Source organism: Agelaius phoeniceus, chromosome 12 (assembly GCF_051311805.1).
Source record: "Agelaius phoeniceus isolate bAgePho1 chromosome 12, bAgePho1.hap1, whole genome shotgun sequence".
Lineage (NCBI taxonomy): Eukaryota > Metazoa > Chordata > Aves > Passeriformes > Icteridae > Agelaius > Agelaius phoeniceus.
Window position 1 is genome coordinate 15774922 of NC_135276.1, and position 15937 is coordinate 15790858.

Sequence of the window (15937 nt, forward strand, 5' to 3'; positions counted from 1 at the left end):
TTGTACTAACAACCTTGGTAGCCACTTATTTGCTGAGGGAAGGAGGGGAAGTTTCAGAGGAGGCAAATATAGCTGCAGAGTTCTTCAGAATCCCACTGGTCAAAACACAAGGCCATGAGGAAAACCACAAAGGACATGAGCAGAATGACATGCCTGCTAAATTGCAAAGAGGCAAAATTAGAAAGCTGAGGCGCAAATCAAATTAAGACTAACAAGGGCTGCCAGAGGCTCTGCATTTGCTTAACTGCCTTAAAAAGAAGTGGAGAGAAAAACATGGCTCATGGCTTCACCAGGAAAGAGTTATTGATCAATGAAATGGAGGAAGCTGGGACATTGACAGTTCTGCATTTGCATCCTCCTTTATGCCCAAGGTTAGTGGGGAAGCAGATCTGGGATAGCATTTTTAACGGGGAACCAGGCAAGGAGCCATGAAATAGCCTGAAATAGCAGTGACAAGAGGCAGGGAAAGGCAGCCAGGGCTGCTGGAGGAACTTGCTGAGGCAACCTCTCCAGTGCAGGCAGGAAGGGTGGGGGCAATCTTTGCCCATTGGTTATTTTTAAAAAGGTGAAGCAGCTGCTATGGCCAGAGCTGAGCCTCCAAATTTCACTTCTCAGAAAGGTGCTATCAGAAGCACTTGAGGAACTGTGTGAAGGTAAAACAATAATAAACACAATGCTCTCCTTATGGAGAGCTCCTCCACATGGAGAGGGCTCCTTGTCCCTGTGTGCACCCAAGGCAGGTGGGTGGAACATCCACAATAGGTTTTCATACCAGGAGCACAGAATGTGTCCTTGCTGGCCCCCAAGCTCTGCTGGCCATAAAAAGGAAGACTGACTCATGCAGAGAAATAAAAGTGCTGCTTCTCCCAGTTTGGGCAAGAGGAAAGTGGAGCTCAGGGTAAGGGCTGCCTTTATCAGAGACTTCATAAAGAGATCTGATCTTCTACTACCAGTGAGGCTGAAAATGGCAATATAACCCCCAAAGGCTGTAAGTGTGCAGAGCTTTTACCCATTTCCTTCTAGGATAATCACTAGCTACAAGTTAGTTGGACAGGTGGTTTTTCACACAAATCCTGTCCCCTTGGGAGCTGTTCTCACTGATGACAGAAGCAGGGACTGGCAAGGAGTGAAAGAGGAGTCTGGTAAAGCTGTGCTCTGGAAGGAAGGAGTTTCAATCCTACCAGTGACAGCCTGGGGCAGTGCAAGTGTGATTCCCAGAGCAGTCAGAAAGGTGTTTTCTTAGGGAAACTTAACATCTGTGGTTTCCAGTGCATATCACATATTCAAGTCAAGTTTTCAGAGGAACAATTTATGGAGAATGCAAACTAATACTTGAACAGTTTAAGAAATCACTGAATGCTGAGTAGAAGGAGACACACTTAGAATACCACTAATACCAGCCTTAAAACAAAGGCTTTACTATTGGTCACTTTTATTTCAAGAACAGAACAGCCTTTCATCCCAGCCCTCTCCATGAGTTTAGTAACTCAGGTAGCACACAAGAGGAAGTCACATCCTGTAGAGCAAGAGCTCCAAAGAAAGCAGTCCCCACTGAGACACTGAATGTGGGCTTTCCTCCTCCCCCTCCCTAGGTGAAAAGCAAGCCCAGCACCAAATGTGAACAGCACCCTGATCCCACACCTGCAGGATGCTTCACTAGGAGTAACTACACAAATAAATAGTATCTCATGGAGAGGGAGCAGAGGGCCACCACAGATCATCTGGAAAATTAAGTTATTGCTATGTTCTTATGTATTTGACACTGCAGGTAACTCACTTGGGTAACCACCAAGAGAGGTGACAGTCTCAGTTTGCCCTTGTGTTATCAGATTGTGTTGGACTGAAAGCTGTGGGGAGACAAGACAGATCTTGTTTCATCAGCTCCCTGCCTTAAAGGCACGAGTTCTTGGTAGGACTGAATCTTTGTCATTTTACTGAAAACAGCAGGGGGAAGGGGCTCCCAATACACCTGGAAATTCATCATGCCTGCCAGCCTTTCCCATGCACACTGCTGTGAGTACACACTGCAAAGGGTACTCCCTGCTCCTGACCTGCCACAGCTGCTGAACCATCTCCACACAAGAGGCTGCAGGTTGAAATTTCAAAGAGAGCAGGAGCCCATCACCCCGGGGGCTGAGCCAGAGCTGCTGATTCACCAGGGACAATCAGGACTAATTAGAGCTGTAGGACATGGGAAATGCCACAGGCACACAAGGACACTCTGACACGTGACTGTACTTCCCTCTGCTGGTGGGACACGCTGTGACGGCCAGCGTCCAGGATCAAGCCAGGTCAGCCAAAACAAGGTGTCACATGAAGTCTAATACGTGACTTGTCACCAGAGGATCAGGTAGGCCAAGGCTGATGACAAGTGGTGAGCTCACAGCAGTGTCAGTGCCCCTCCCCATATGGAGTACTGGCTGGAGAGCAAGAGTTTGAGAGGATGAGGACTGCAGGAAGAACCTCAGAGTGATGGAAAAGCAGCAGAGTCCTTGGCAGGACATGTCTTTGTTAGGCATCGTGCAGCTGGTTCTCTGGCAGGAGAATCTTCTCCCCAGGCTTGAAGGCAGGCATCCCCAGGTAAGGGCAGCTGGCACAACGGAATGCATCCCCCAGGTAGCACTGGCAAGGGAAAGAAAAGCACTGTCTGTAATCAGGTGCCACTTTCAGGTCTCTTCCCCTGTGATATGGTTTCTCCAGGTCAAGAGGTGTCATGCTCCTCAGCATCTATGAGCACAGAAACTGCTTCCCTTCTACCCCCTTCTCAAGTTAGTGTGGATGGCAGAGCTGTGCAGGCTCACACAGAAATGAGTCTCCACACCACTTGGTGTGCCCAGGCTGGGGCAGCCCCCTGAGCTCCCACAGGGCAACCCTCCCTGGACAGGTCCCTGGTTAGGCCATGAGCAGAGAGGGAAAGGGTCACTGCTCACTCTGACTGCCCCAAGGAGTCAGAACAGCATGTGCTGGTACAAAGCACATGGGCACAGGGCAAAGGCTGAAGCTCTGCAGAAGCTGCACAGGCAGTGTGTGGAAGCAGTGATCCAGCTCAGGCTGCAGTGACTAGGGAACACAATTCTTACACAGAGAACCATAGTATAAAGACAAAAATTACTAATTACATTTCCACAGGCAGATTTAGGCTGGGAGCCCTTCTTCTCCTTTTCCAGTTCTTCAGCCAGGCCACATGTGCTGTAGAAAAACAAAGAAGTCACCTGCATCTTTCTGCTTAAAGGTCATGAGTCATCAACACTTGTGCCAGCCCTGCTCACATGCACCAGCCCTCACTCTGTCACACGACACAGCTGACTCTGGGACTCACGCTCCTCACTTTGCTCTTCAACACCACAGTTTGTGTAACAAGTGTTGAAACACTCCTCAAGTTTAAACTGAGTGGGAAATGACACTACAGCACATGCTACATGTGCTGTTTCTCCTTGCAATGTGAGAAACCAGGGTTTTAGGCAAGCTGCACAAGCTATGCAGCCACCTCCAAGATGGCTGTTGATAATATACACCATTGTGATAATTTGTAGCTGTCACAGGTCAATTCTCACTGTATTTGGATTTACATTCCAGTAATTAAGATAAGAAAGGACATGAACTAAGAGAGTTAGACTTTGAAGAACAGAAAATTGGCTACAAACTTTTTAAATCCCTCCAACTCTTAAGAGTTTAATGCTGCAGTTGAAAGGTTCACTGATCCATGAATTCCAGCACTGACCAGTTCTTGCAGGCTTTCTTTTTGCCCTTTTCATTGCAGGATGGAGCTCTGAGGGATGATGGATCTGGCTTTTTCAAATCCTCTGAATCCAACAGCTCGTCAGAGTCCAAAAGATCCTGAAAACACACCATGGGAGACAAAATGCAGGAAATGGACTTTTCAGTAGGGAATGACACTGGTGAGTTACATTCAAAGAAATGGTATTATCTGTACACTGGCATTAAAGTGCTGCAGCTCTGCTCTCTTATCCCTGTCTCCTCTCTGCCCCCACCACATCACTGAGCTCTCCAGACCCCATGAAAGAGATGAGCTGTTTTGCCCTAGGGAGGTTTTTCTACCTCTGAAGTTGTAAAGCTTCCTAAGAGGCATGACTGAAAGTATGTAGAATAGGAAAGAATGGAGAGAGAGAAGGAACAGCAAAGCCTCACAAAGAAAACAAAACCACTTACCATCTCTTCATCATTCATATCATTGGCAGACAGTGTCCACAGCTTGGCAGCAGCTGGGTCCACATGGGGTTTTGCTGGAGCCAAAACAAAGGAAGAAATAGTAGTTATTCCACCCTTTGCCCCATGTACTCCAAAAAATAAAGAGTTCAAGCAACTTTGGAAAGCCCCATTTCATAGCTTTTTACTGTAGCACTCCCTGCTTGGGAACTGTCTTCCTGTTGCAAGTGATGCCTGTCACTGAAAGCCAGCAAATCCAGATATTCAGCATGCACCACTCCTCACCTGAAGGACCAGGCTTCTTGGCAAAGGAAAGTTTGAGCTGACTTGAGGATCCCACTTCGAAATTGGGCTTCCTGCCTTCTATCTGAATAATGAGAAGGTCATTGCCTTGGTAACCCAGATGTTCTCCAACAGACTGGGCCTCCTCTGGGGTCAGTGCTTCCTTTTGTAGCTGCCAAGAAAGATTTTAGGTTAACCTTATGCAGAACCCTTTATTTTAACCAAGCCCAGCACCCCAGTGAACAGACAGTCAGTATTTTCAATCCTAAAGAAAACCACTATGCTGACTATCCAAAGTTTGTGCCAGGCAGTGGCCATGCACATTTACAAGCAAACCAGGGTAGCTAAAACCCTCATCACCCAACAAATTCCCAGGTAACTGCCCAAGGGCATTTCTGGAAATGGTAAACACACCCCTACCTCCTTCACTTCCACCAACCCAGAGAGAGTCAGAGTTGTGAGGAGCTTGGATGCTGTCTTGATTTTGGTATTGTTTCCTGCAAGACACAAAAGCAGAGAGTAGAAGGCAAGAACAAGAATACACCTCACTGAGAAACCTGAAAGAGCAAGAACTTTAGAGGGAAGTACTCGAGCCAAACTTCTGCACCAAAATTGGGCCTTTTCTAGGCAACAGAACAAACCAGAAAAAACAGCAGCAGCTTGTTCATTAGAATAACAGTGTGGGGTCACAAAGCCATTCTAGCTCCAAATATGTTCTATATATGCCAAAACATTTCTCAATCCAATCAATACCCATCAAAAAAAGATTTTAACAAATCCCCAAACCCCAAACAAACTCCCTCCCCAACATTTTTACCTGTTAAACTACTCATGAAGTTTTCAAAACATGGACTCCTAAATGAACACACTACATTAACAAATCATCTTGTGTTTGCCTTCTCATGGCTCCTCCAGCTGTCCCATGGCAAGTGCTCTGGCTTTTCTCCTAAAACTCAGTCCAAAGACTTTTAACCTTTCCTGGATAACTATTTCTCAATGGACTTATGAGGCAATCTCTTCAGCATCTGTCACCTGTTTTTAAAACCACTTCAGAAGCTCCTCAGAAACACAACATCTGCAACTACTTAACACTGCACCCTGAGGAGAAAATAGCGGTCACTGAAGCTTTTCAGTGTAGTTTAGGAACAAGCCCATCCTGCTTTTTTGATAGGAGACTGACTGCAAACATCTCTGATGGATACCAGCATAGGCACAGGATAAAAGCCTTGTGACTTGAGTTAGGGTGTCAGGAGAATGAAAATCTCTCCATGTTGATCGGGGTTCCTGTCCTTTCTATTTCAGCCTAATCCTCACGAGAAATGCTATGTTGCCATGGAAGCAAGATTCTCTCACCTGACTCTGTAACCACGGGTTCTTTCAGCAGGACACGGCCCCCTGGCTTAAGTATCCGAGCTACTTCTGCCAGGAGCTCCACACTGTGCTGTGCTGCACTGCCTGGTACCATGCCAGAGAGGATTACATCGAAACTGGACTTCCTGTGAGCCGCTGGGAAGAAAGAGCAAGATGGCACCATTGAACGTGTACACACAGCTTAAAACACCAGTTCCACCTCCCTCATCCCTCATGCTTGAGTACAACAGCAGGAACTGATCAAAGACACCAATCTTAGAAGCACAGCCAAGGTGTATCACTTCCCCTGCTGTACTGCCCAGGTAAGAGGCAGCAGCAGGTGCTAACAATGGTCTAAGTGCTGACTCCCAAAGTAGGAAGGTTTTGGTTCACACAGCAGCAGAACCCTCTCCCTTTTAAGGAAACAGTGAAAAATTAAGCTCATTCTTACACAGAGGCAGCTGGTTAACATTTTCCACAGAGATGTGATTATCAGCTCCCACCAGTGCCTGGACTTTATCCACCAAATCCTTCAGGGCTTCGACGGGCGAGGAGCTGTCCCAGATGATGGCCACGCGCTGGCCCGGAGCCAATCCGTACTCGCCCATTGTAGCAGCAGCAAACCTGGCAGGGCTGGGGAGAGAGGGGAAGGGTAAGTGCCAAACACAGCACGAACCTCTGTGGACTGTGACTTAATTAGCTGAGTTGTTTTAATAAGTGGGGGTAATTTTCTGGAAATGGGTAACACAAAGTTGCCACAAACTGAGCGTTAGCAGAACATGAAGAAAGAGCTACACTTCAGGGCATAATTCAGTTTCTCTCCAGTTCATTGCTGGGAGACTGCAAGCCATGCTTTAAAGAAACCAATGAAATAACAAAAAAACGTACCTGCTTTCCTTAAAAATCTGAATAAGACAAACACAGGATTTGTGGATTTCCTGAGCAGTGACAGCTATTTGACATTAAACACTGCCTTGTGTCTCCTACTTCAAACAGGACCTAGCAGAGTTTACTTATGCAGTACATGAGAAGAAGAAAGTAACTTTCAGCATTCCCAGCATTCCAGATTGAGGCTCTTCCCACCGTTAGGATTGGTGGCACTGGGTGAGCAAATTAGTGGGAGGGAGGAGCAGAACAGAATGTGCAGTGAGTTTTGAGAAAGCTGTCTCCACTGATCTTTTATGTGAGATTGTATTCCTTGTATGGCAATAGTATCCCATCATCACCTGTTCTCACAGCAGCACCAGCTACTGAACCCCGTGACCTCCCCTCTTTCCTCTATCCAACACAAACCTATTTTCTTCCTAATTTAACACAACCACAGAGAACAGAGAGCACTGCTGACCAGAACAGTTGCCAGTTTGTTTTCAATTACCTGGAAACAAAACACCTATTTCTGGAGAGACAGCTGTAAGCAAGGTCTGTACCAGGAACTGCTACATCACACATCCTGGGCAATGCCTTACTGCCACCACATTGTCACTGAAGCACAGCTCATGGATATGCTGTACCAAATTTAACTGCAGTGAGATGGGGAGTGGATTTTCACCCACAGTTCCTCTGGCTCTGTGCACTGTGGACTCCCCCTCCCTCCTGGAAACTGCCAACAAGTTCAGAATGGGACAATGTGTGCTTTTTCTGAGCTACTGTGGTAGGAATTCACACTAAAACAACCACAGTACAAACCCAGTAGGGAATATACACCTTGGATGTATACTACAGGTTGTAACACCTCACAGCTGGTTCTGCATGTGTGACGCAAGCTAAGCAGCTACAGCAGACAGTAACATTTGTAATCACACATATTAATCCCATTAAAAAGTCACCTTTCCCAAGAAGAAGGCTGAAAATCTCAAAAGACACCTAAGCTGCAAGGCTAAGGTGGGAAAGATAAACCTGAAGTCACAGCTTCCTCTCTGAACAGCAGGCGATGACCTTGCAAGATCAATCAGAGCCCAAACTGCATCAACAGCAGCACCACCTCCCTGGGATGCGGCGAGGAGGCCGCGGAGGAGGGGCCCTTATCTCCATGTCACACACATTTCACAGTCCCTGAGGAACAGGCCAAGGAAAGGGGTTAAACAATAGCGCAGGTCAGAAAGATAGATCAGAAAGCTGCTGTGGTGGAATGGGATGATCCTGACAGTCCTTTCCAACCCAAACCATTCCAGGGCTGTAAACTACAGCCTCCTGACGCAGCACAGCCAGATTCCAGCGTCCCGGGAACGCTCCGGCTCCCGGTGGGCTGGAAATGCTCCGGGTGCCGACGGCCTGGAAATGCTCCAGATCCCAGCGGACCGGGAACTCTCTGGCTGCCAGCGTGCCAGGAAGGCTCCGGCTCCCGGCGGGCCTGGAACACTCCGGCTCCCGGCGGCCTGGAAATGCTCCGGCTCCCGGCAGGCCCGGGACGCTCCGGCGGCGCAAGGCTGCGGGCCCTACAGCGGGTGCGCATATTAAGATCAGGGGGAACGGGCGCAATAAACCTCTCGGTCACCAAGCAGGGACGGTTCAGCGGCAGCAAGGACAGGAAACATGAGAAAATTTCGTGAAGGAATTACTTAAAGGCACACACGCACAAAGTACACCCCACCCACACCCTCAGCGCTTCAGAGAAAGTCTCAGAATCAGAAAAGATTTTTAAGGGGAAAAAGGGGCAGCGCCAGCCCGGTCTCACGCCGCTCACCTCCCGTGGCCCGGCCCGCTCGGCTCCGCTCGCTCGTCCCGGGCTGACGCCGTCACTGTGACGTCATCGCGCTCTGCCCGCTTCCAAGATGGCGGCGGCGGGCGGGCTGCGGCGCGCGGGCTGGCGGCTGTGGCGGGCACGGCGCGCGGGTGAGGGGCGGGGGGGCGCGCCCGGGACGCGGGGCGGGGAGGGAAGGAAGGGGGGAGCGCGCTTCCGTGCGCGCCCCCGTGCGCGCCCCCCGGCGATCGGGGCGGGGCGGGGCGGGGCAAGGTGAGGTGAAGGGCACGAGGGGCGTGAGGGAAGTGAGGCGGGCTCTGAGCTGGTGTGTTTGAATGAGGGGTTGGTTGGTTGGTTGGTTGGTGGTGGTTTTCGTTAGAAGCGTGGGCCGTGAAACCCAATTTATCTTTTAAAAGAAACCCAAATCTAAAAACCAGCAGCTAAATTAAAAGTTCTCCCAGAGTGTCATTGAGTAATCACTCAGTGATTAGCGTGTGGTGTCTGTCGGGGCTCTTCAGCTCCCGAGTCTTGCCTTATCTCCCCTGCTCGGAGGGCAGCACCTTAATCAGGGACCAAAATGTGGAGAGGGCATGTTTGGGTGCCTGGTTTCCAGTCCGAGATTGGGAAACAATTTGCAATACGTGCCATTTGCACTGCCCTTTCCCTCACAAAACATTTTTGCTGTTTTCACATAGACATGAGCTCAGCTGAGAGTGGCACTTAACAGAAGCACAAAAAAAGACACTGTGAATTTGTGTTCTTTTCAGCTGCATTCACCACAACTCTCCCCACCTTGATTTTCCTGGTGTGGGAAGGAGATGCTGACTCTTGGTTTCCCTTGCAGTGGTCAGGTGCCCGCAGTACCCACCACTCTGCGCTCTCCAGGCCTCGGCCGCGCTGAGGGCACCCTCCGATGAGCACAAGAAGGAGCCATGGGCATCTTCCTCCCAGCAGCACTTTGATTCACCTCCAGCTGGTCACCAGCCTGAACAGAAACCTCAGGGCCCTTACCCCAGGTAACCCACAACTCCTTCTAGCACTGTCCCACCAAGAGGGATTGGAGGGCTTTTGCTTTCCTGAACCTCACATCTGAAACTGGAAGACTGTGAGATCCAGAGTTAAGGAGTGCCAGACTGCAGCAGCTGGAGAGCTGGTTTGCTGTGATCGTGCAAATTCCACCATGGAAACAGTATGGGGCTTGTTTTCAGTAGGGAAACTCTTGTCTATAAAACTCTAGTCTTTGCTTCTGGATTTTTGTGTGAATCTAAAAAAACAGGGACCATATGTTGTCCATATGCCCATAGTATAAAGCCCATGTTGGAAAAGGTTATAGTTTAGTTTTCTGTAAAGGAGGGGAATGTGGGGCTGATTGGTCTCCATCTCCATTGAGCCCTCCTTCCCTTATTTTCCTCTTCTCTCTTAGCAAAGGTTCATTAAGAATCATTTTTCTGGACAGGGAAGGATTTTACTGGAGGAGGCCAGATTGATACTAAGCAGGTCTCAAAATGTGCCTGGTGTCAGCGAGTGAGTGGCAGAGCCCAGGGCTCTGTGTTTGGTGGTGACACTCCCCTCACTGTAACAATACCTTCTCATAGTTACACTGGCCAGGGCGGCCAGGAGTCTGAGGACTATGAGAGCGAGGAGCAGCTGCAGCATCGAATCCTCACAGCGGCGCTGGAGTTTGTGCCTGAGCATGGCTGGACTGCAGAGGCCATTGCAGAGGGAGCCAAGGTATGTGGGGAGAGAAGCAACAAACCAGTTGAAAACTGGATGGAGCTGAAGTGCAGAGACAGCCAGGCCTGCATGCTTCCCCCACATACTCTTGGGCGATGCACCCTAGTCAGCAAACGCTACTGGGCAGGAATGAAACCCAGCTGCTACAGGATAACCCCTTCAGAGTTAGACTGAGGCACTGTGTAGAGTAGTGAATCCTAAAGAGAGAATGTGACTAGGAAATATTTTTTAATGCAGTGTTGCTTTGTTTAAACTCACATAATGTCTTTCACAAAATAAATACAACTTTTTTCTAGGTGGATTCTGCTTAGCTGTGTCTGACCTGGTCTGTGCTTCTCTCTTCTTCCCTCCAGACCCTGGGCCTCTCTGTTGCTGCAGCAGGGCTGTTTCACAGTGATGGAAGTGAACTGATCCTGCACTTTGTGTCTGAGTGCAACACCAAATTGTCTGAGCTGCTGAAGAATGAGCAGAAGCTAGTGCAGCTGGGTAGAGCAGAGTGAGTACTGGGTGTGAACAAATGTCTTCCTTTGCAGATTTTGGGAGCTGGGTAGACAGAGAGGCCACCTGGAACACAGATGCTTTAAATTAAAAGTATAATTTACCCAAATAAAACCATCTTCCCAGATACAGACTAGGACCAAAGGCATGAAGGATATATAATACTTTCCTTATCTATTGCTCAGCCAGGTAGAGATTGATCTTTCAAGATCAGAATTGAGTTTAACTTGGATATTCTTCCTAATTTTTTTCCTTACTCAGGAAGAAGCCTATAGATGAATTCCTGAGAGATGCTGTGGAAGCCAGACTGAGGATGCTGATTCCATATATTGAGAAATGGCCCCAGGTATAAAAGTAATATCAGCATTGTCTCTTTTGTGTGTGTGCACTTTAAACACCCTGTGACTTTCAACACAGTCTCTCCACCAGATTAGTTCAAGGTAGTAAATGAAGCCCTGGCTGCTTTCAGATGATTAGTAGCCTTCAGGAGGAGAGCAGCCTTGGAAGGAGGCAGTTAAAGGTGACCTTAGAGCAACTGTTTCTCGCAGTTCTGGAAAGGCAGAGCTCTCTGTTGTTCCCTCCACCCATCTGGCCTCCCCAGGGGATTGGTTACTGTGTCTCTGCTCAGTCCTGTTTGCAGGGTCACTGCGAGTCAGGCTCTGTGCAGCGTTGTTGTGGCTGCACCGGGATCACCTCACACCTGGAAATGCAGAACTGCTTTGCTGCAGGGAACTGTCCTTCCAGTGTGTGACTGCAGACCCCTGGCAGCCTGAGGGTAGAGCTGAACTGGGAGGGCTCCATGCTTCTAAATTCAGATTTAACTCTCAAGCCATTCTTCCCACAGTGGGAAGGGAGTTGAATTGTGGCTACAGTGACCAGCAGAGAGTTCCTAATCTTGGGCTGCAAAGATTGCTGTGAGGTCAGCCTCTGTCCAGAGCCACTGCTGGCCTCTGGGCAGCTGAATCCTGCACCCCATGCACAGAGGGAGAGTACAGGCTTCACGTTCTTCTTTCAGATTAGCATAATTTGCCCTGTGAAGGATGTGGGTGGTTTGTGTCTCTCCTGGCACTGTGTGATTACGTTCAAAGGCTGCAGGATCCCAGCAGGGCCATTATGGCTGGCGCTGTTCTGCCCTTGGTTGCAGCTCTGAGTTCAAAGTCAAATCCAGAGAAATGAGAGATGTGACTCCCTGCCCACAGGGGCACAGCACAGTGTGAGTCAGCTCAGGCTCTGATGTTTCTATGCTGGAGAGGCAGCTCAGGAGAGACAGCACAGGGATGTTTGAACTGAGCAGGGATCTTTCAGGCCTGTACAGGCTGAGGCCTGAACTTAGTGTGCCACTTACTGAGCCACGCTGTGTGCTCCCTGCACATCCTGCTGAGCCACACTGTGTGCTCCCTGCACATCCTGCTGCTTGGAAAGACTGCAGAGAGCTGGTAGGACTTGTCACTGGGAGCTGGAGTGACAAGTGACAGGCTCAGTCAGCAGCAACAGGGAAAAGATAACAGGGCAGAGCACTGTTGGTCTCCTTTGGTGTTAGATCCTTCTCTCTTTGGCTCCCCTTTCTGTGTGTGTTTCCTTTGCAGGCCCTGAGTGTCCTGCTGCTCCCACATAACATCCCTTCCAGCCTCACCCTCCTCACCAGCATGATTGATGATATCTGGCACTATGCTGGGGACCAGTCCACAGATGTGAGTCCTTGTGCTGTGGGGACAAGGTGCTTCTACCCCTCAGCACTTTGGTAAAATCACGGGTTCAGACAGGAGCGGGGCTGAGTCCCTCTGCACATGGCCCATTTGTTGAGTGAAGAAGGTATTTCAGAGGCACCCAAGGGTCCTTGTAAACAACAGTCTAATGTCTAAAGAGACTTAAGAGCCACTGAGGCTGAATGCAAATTACTGCCAATGGGATTAGTGCAAATTAAAAGGAGCTACTTTCCTAGGCTCTTAAGTGCTCTTCTTTTTTCTTTTTTGAAGACACAGACAAAGTTGTTGAGATTTTGAGATTGAGAAGTTGATCCAGTTTTCAGTGAGTGAGCAGTGGGTCTGTCAAACAGCTCTCTTCTACCAGCAATAGCATTTACAGACTTGACTTGAATACCTTTAAAGAACCTACCTAAAAATACCAGTAGCTTATTAAAGCTTTCATCTTTCTGGCAGGAAATAAAAGAAAATTATAACCTTAATTATAGCAATTAATAAATTACTTTAATTCTTATAGATGTAGGGTGAGATGGAAAAAGCTAAATGAACCATTTTAACAAACTACTTTAATAACCTTCTTTTATCTGTGTATAAAAGAGAAGCTACTGAAGTGAAAAATAAATAAGGCAGCAGAAAAATTAAAGGAATAAACCAGAAGACAACTGAAGGAACACAATTGCTTCAGGAACTGAAAGTCCCTTACGTGTTATGCAAGTCAAATCAACGTGTTGGAGCCAGTGTCTGCACTGAGCTGTTCCTAAAGTCTCACTGATGCAGGGATTAGGAGAGGTTCTAAAGTTGTGTTTTGTTTGCACCTCCTGACTGGTTGCATGAGTTTTCCAGGAAAGCTGTGATGCTGAGCCTGTTCCCTCTTTCCCACTAATTGGGTTTAAAGTCACTCACAGCAGATCCCTCTTCCCAACACCAGGAGCCAGGCAGTGAATTCTCATGCCTCAGAGACCCCTTCAGGTGGGATTTTAGGAACAGGAAGAGACCAGAAAGAGTTTTGTCTGAGGCCCTGAGGGATCCAGTTGCAAATGGCAAATTCCTCTATATGGGGAGGTGTCACTGTCATGTTTTCTGGAAAAATCCCCTTGCCCAGGATTTCTCTCCTGGGAAGCTGAGAAGCTTCAGAGAAAAATGAAAACAATAATATCACCTGTGTTTGGCTGCTTTGGAATGTGGTTGGAGATTGTTTATCCAACAGGTAGTGGTCTCATTGGTTTAATGTGAATTGTTTTTACTTAATGACCAATCAGTGCCAAGCTGTGTCAGACTCTGAAGAGAGAGTCATGAGTTTTCATTAGTATCTTTTAGCCTTCTGTCTGTATCCTTTCTCTATTCTTTAGTATAATTTAGTATAGTATTCTTTAATATAATATAGATCATAAAATAATAAATTAGCCTTCTAAGAACACGCAGTCAGATTCATCATTCCTCCCACGATGGGGGACTCAGAAAATCCCACAGGGAGGGATTTTGCTGTGGGTGTGGGGTTTCCCTGGCAGTTCTCTGCACCCTGGATGTGCACTCAGGTCACAGCTCTCTCTCTGTCCCCTGTGCCCTGCAGTTTAACTGGTACACTCGGCGGGCAGTGCTCACTGCCATCTACAACACCACGGAGCTGGTCATGATGCAGGACTCGTCCCCTGGCTTCGAGGACACCTGGCGCTTCCTGCAGAACAGAGTGGCTGATGCCATGACCATGAGCAATACAGCCACTCAGGTAAGCCTGGGGACAGGTGTGCATGCAGCATATCCCTTCTCCACAAGGATATGTGCAGGCACAGCTGGCTTTTCCATCCTGCACATCTGCTGAGAGACCCCCTTGTTGCTGTCAGCTCAAAATCAATAAATGGGTATGTGGTTTTTAGTAAACTGACATGTAGGTGCCTTCTTTGTCAGATTGTCCCAGTAGTTAGGAGACATCCCAGGAAACCCCTTCCATGTGCACTGTCTGTGGCTGCCACTTGTCTGCAGTGCTGTCAGCACCTTTCTGTGGCAGATACATGTTTGTTGTGCATTCCCTCTGGGTTTGGGGGCCACAGGTGCAACTGCAGGAAGCAAAATGTGGTGTTCTCCCTGTGTCTCCCAGGTACAATCCACTGGAGAAGCTGTTGTCCAGGGCCTGATGGGAGCTGCAGTTACTGTAAGTAATGCTGGAACCAGCAGGGCTGTGAGAGCAGAATTGCTCCTGAATGTCAGCAGGTGTTTTCCTCCCCAGTCTAGAGAACAACATGGAAAAACTGTCATCTTTCATAACTGAGATTTATTTAAGGGTGATTTCCTTGGTAGTTTGAGGTTAGTTCACTGTTTTGTGGTGGAAGAACTTGAATAGAGCATAAGGAAATTAAGTCTGAAGCTGCAGGGTGAGATTTAGGGATGAGAGACAGGTGATCAGAATAAATACAACTGTTCTCCATTGTTTGTCACAAGATCTCTCCCTGTGCTGGAAATCTTGACAGAGGGTCAGTGGCCCCAGGCCCTGAGCCACAGCAGGGTGACTTCCTCAAGCTCTTTCATTTGACTTCAGCGTTCTTCCAAGAATTCCTCCACTTCTTGGTAGTGTCCTGGACTGCTTTCTGTCAGGGAACTGCACTTCCTTTGGGATACAAAATAACCCTTTGTGTACCCAGGAGTGACTTTGAAGGGCTTCAGGGCCTCGCTATGATTCTATTTTTGGACAGCTCCCATTTTATTTAGTAACAAAGTGATTTTCTTGTTATGGGACAAGTAGGCTGGAACATAAATTAGACATTGTAACTGCTGAAGCACTTGTCAAGAATTTCTCCCACCTCCTTCCCCCTGCAGTTGTGGTGGAATTTGGTGTCTCTCAGGCTCTCTCCTCTCTCACACCTGCATGTGCCAAAAGGATCCTCCCCTAGAGAAGCCCCGGGCTCTGTTTTACATCCACACAATGCCCTCGGGTCCGGGATATCTCCTAGTGCTGATGTTGGTCTGTCCCTGCAGCAGATCCACTGCCCAGATAAACCTGGGTGCATTTTGAGGGGGGTGGGCTGTGGTCAGATGCCTTTAGGGCAGAATCATCCCAGTACATACCCGACAGGGGAGCACATTCCGCACCTCCCACAGGTGCAGGGTGTCCCGAGGTGCATTCCTGTACAGGAGTGCTGAGCCCTGCAGGTCTCTGCAAAATGGATGAGCCAAATAATGCCCCAAAAGCACAAATTCACTGCCGAGGTCTGTGTGGCCACAGAAATAAACCCAAACCTGCTGACCGGGAGGGCAGGCTCCGGTCCGAGGGGTGGCCAGAGGTGGCTCCGGTTCGGTTCTTGCCCAGACCACAGAGATGCCTCTCGGCGCCGCATCCCTGCTCGTAGCACACCGGCCTCCCCTCGGACCGGCCGCCCGGGAGAGGAGCACTAAACCCCGTTCTCCCTGTGCCCACAGATCAAGAACCTGGCGGGGCTGAACCAGCGCCGGTGAGGCAGCGGCGGCGGCGAGCACCGGAGCGGCCGCGCCCGGCCCTTCCCCGGCACCAATAAAGTCGTACTCAGCCTGG

General features: G+C 48.8%; 2 protein-coding genes across 2 annotated transcripts; one reads left to right on the top strand and one right to left on the bottom strand.

The window, feature by feature from the left end:
• Positions 1-1415: 1415 nt before the first annotated feature.
• CIAPIN1 (cytokine induced apoptosis inhibitor 1) lies at positions 1416-8639 on the bottom strand. The gene is made up of 9 exons (XM_054640567.2): positions 8483-8639; positions 6251-6432; positions 5803-5955; positions 4870-4946; positions 4453-4621; positions 4171-4244; positions 3722-3837; positions 3120-3189; positions 1416-2622 (listed from the first exon to the last, which is right to left on the bottom strand). The coding sequence occupies exons 2-9, from the start codon at positions 6405-6407 to the stop codon at positions 2512-2514; spliced, it is 927 nt and encodes a 308-aa protein (XP_054496542.1). The 5' UTR covers positions 6408-6432; positions 8483-8639; the 3' UTR covers positions 1416-2511.
• Positions 8524-15936, top strand: COQ9 (coenzyme Q9). Its single transcript, XM_054640569.2, has 9 exons — positions 8524-8631; positions 9324-9495; positions 10075-10210; positions 10567-10709; positions 10973-11057; positions 12298-12402; positions 13985-14140; positions 14510-14563; positions 15826-15936. Exons 1-9 carry the CDS (start codon positions 8571-8573, stop codon positions 15859-15861), a joined length of 948 nt encoding a protein of 315 aa, XP_054496544.2. The 5' UTR covers positions 8524-8570; the 3' UTR covers positions 15862-15936.
• Position 15937: the final 1 nt, after the last annotated feature.

Coding starts and splice junctions, on each gene's coding strand:
- COQ9 (XM_054640569.2), top strand. CDS start 8,571: ATGGCGGCGGCGGGCGGGCTGCGGCGCGCGGGCTGGCGGCTGTGGCGG. Junction 10,211..10,566: donor CCATTGCAGAGGGAGCCAAG/GTATGTGGGGAG, acceptor TCTTCCCTCCAG/ACCCTGGGCCTCTCTGTTGC. Junction 11,058..12,297: donor ATATTGAGAAATGGCCCCAG/GTATAAAAGTAA, acceptor TTTCCTTTGCAG/GCCCTGAGTGTCCTGCTGCT.
- CIAPIN1 (XM_054640567.2), bottom strand. CDS start 6,407: ATGGGCGAGTACGGATTGGCTCCGGGCCAGCGCGTGGCCATCATCTGG. Junction 4,622..4,869: donor GGTTGGTGGAAGTGAAGGAG/GTAGGGGTGTGT, acceptor CTTTCTTGGCAG/CTACAAAAGGAAGCACTGAC. Junction 3,838..4,170: donor ATATGAATGATGAAGAGATG/GTAAGTGGTTTT, acceptor GTGTGTTTTCAG/GATCTTTTGGACTCTGACGA.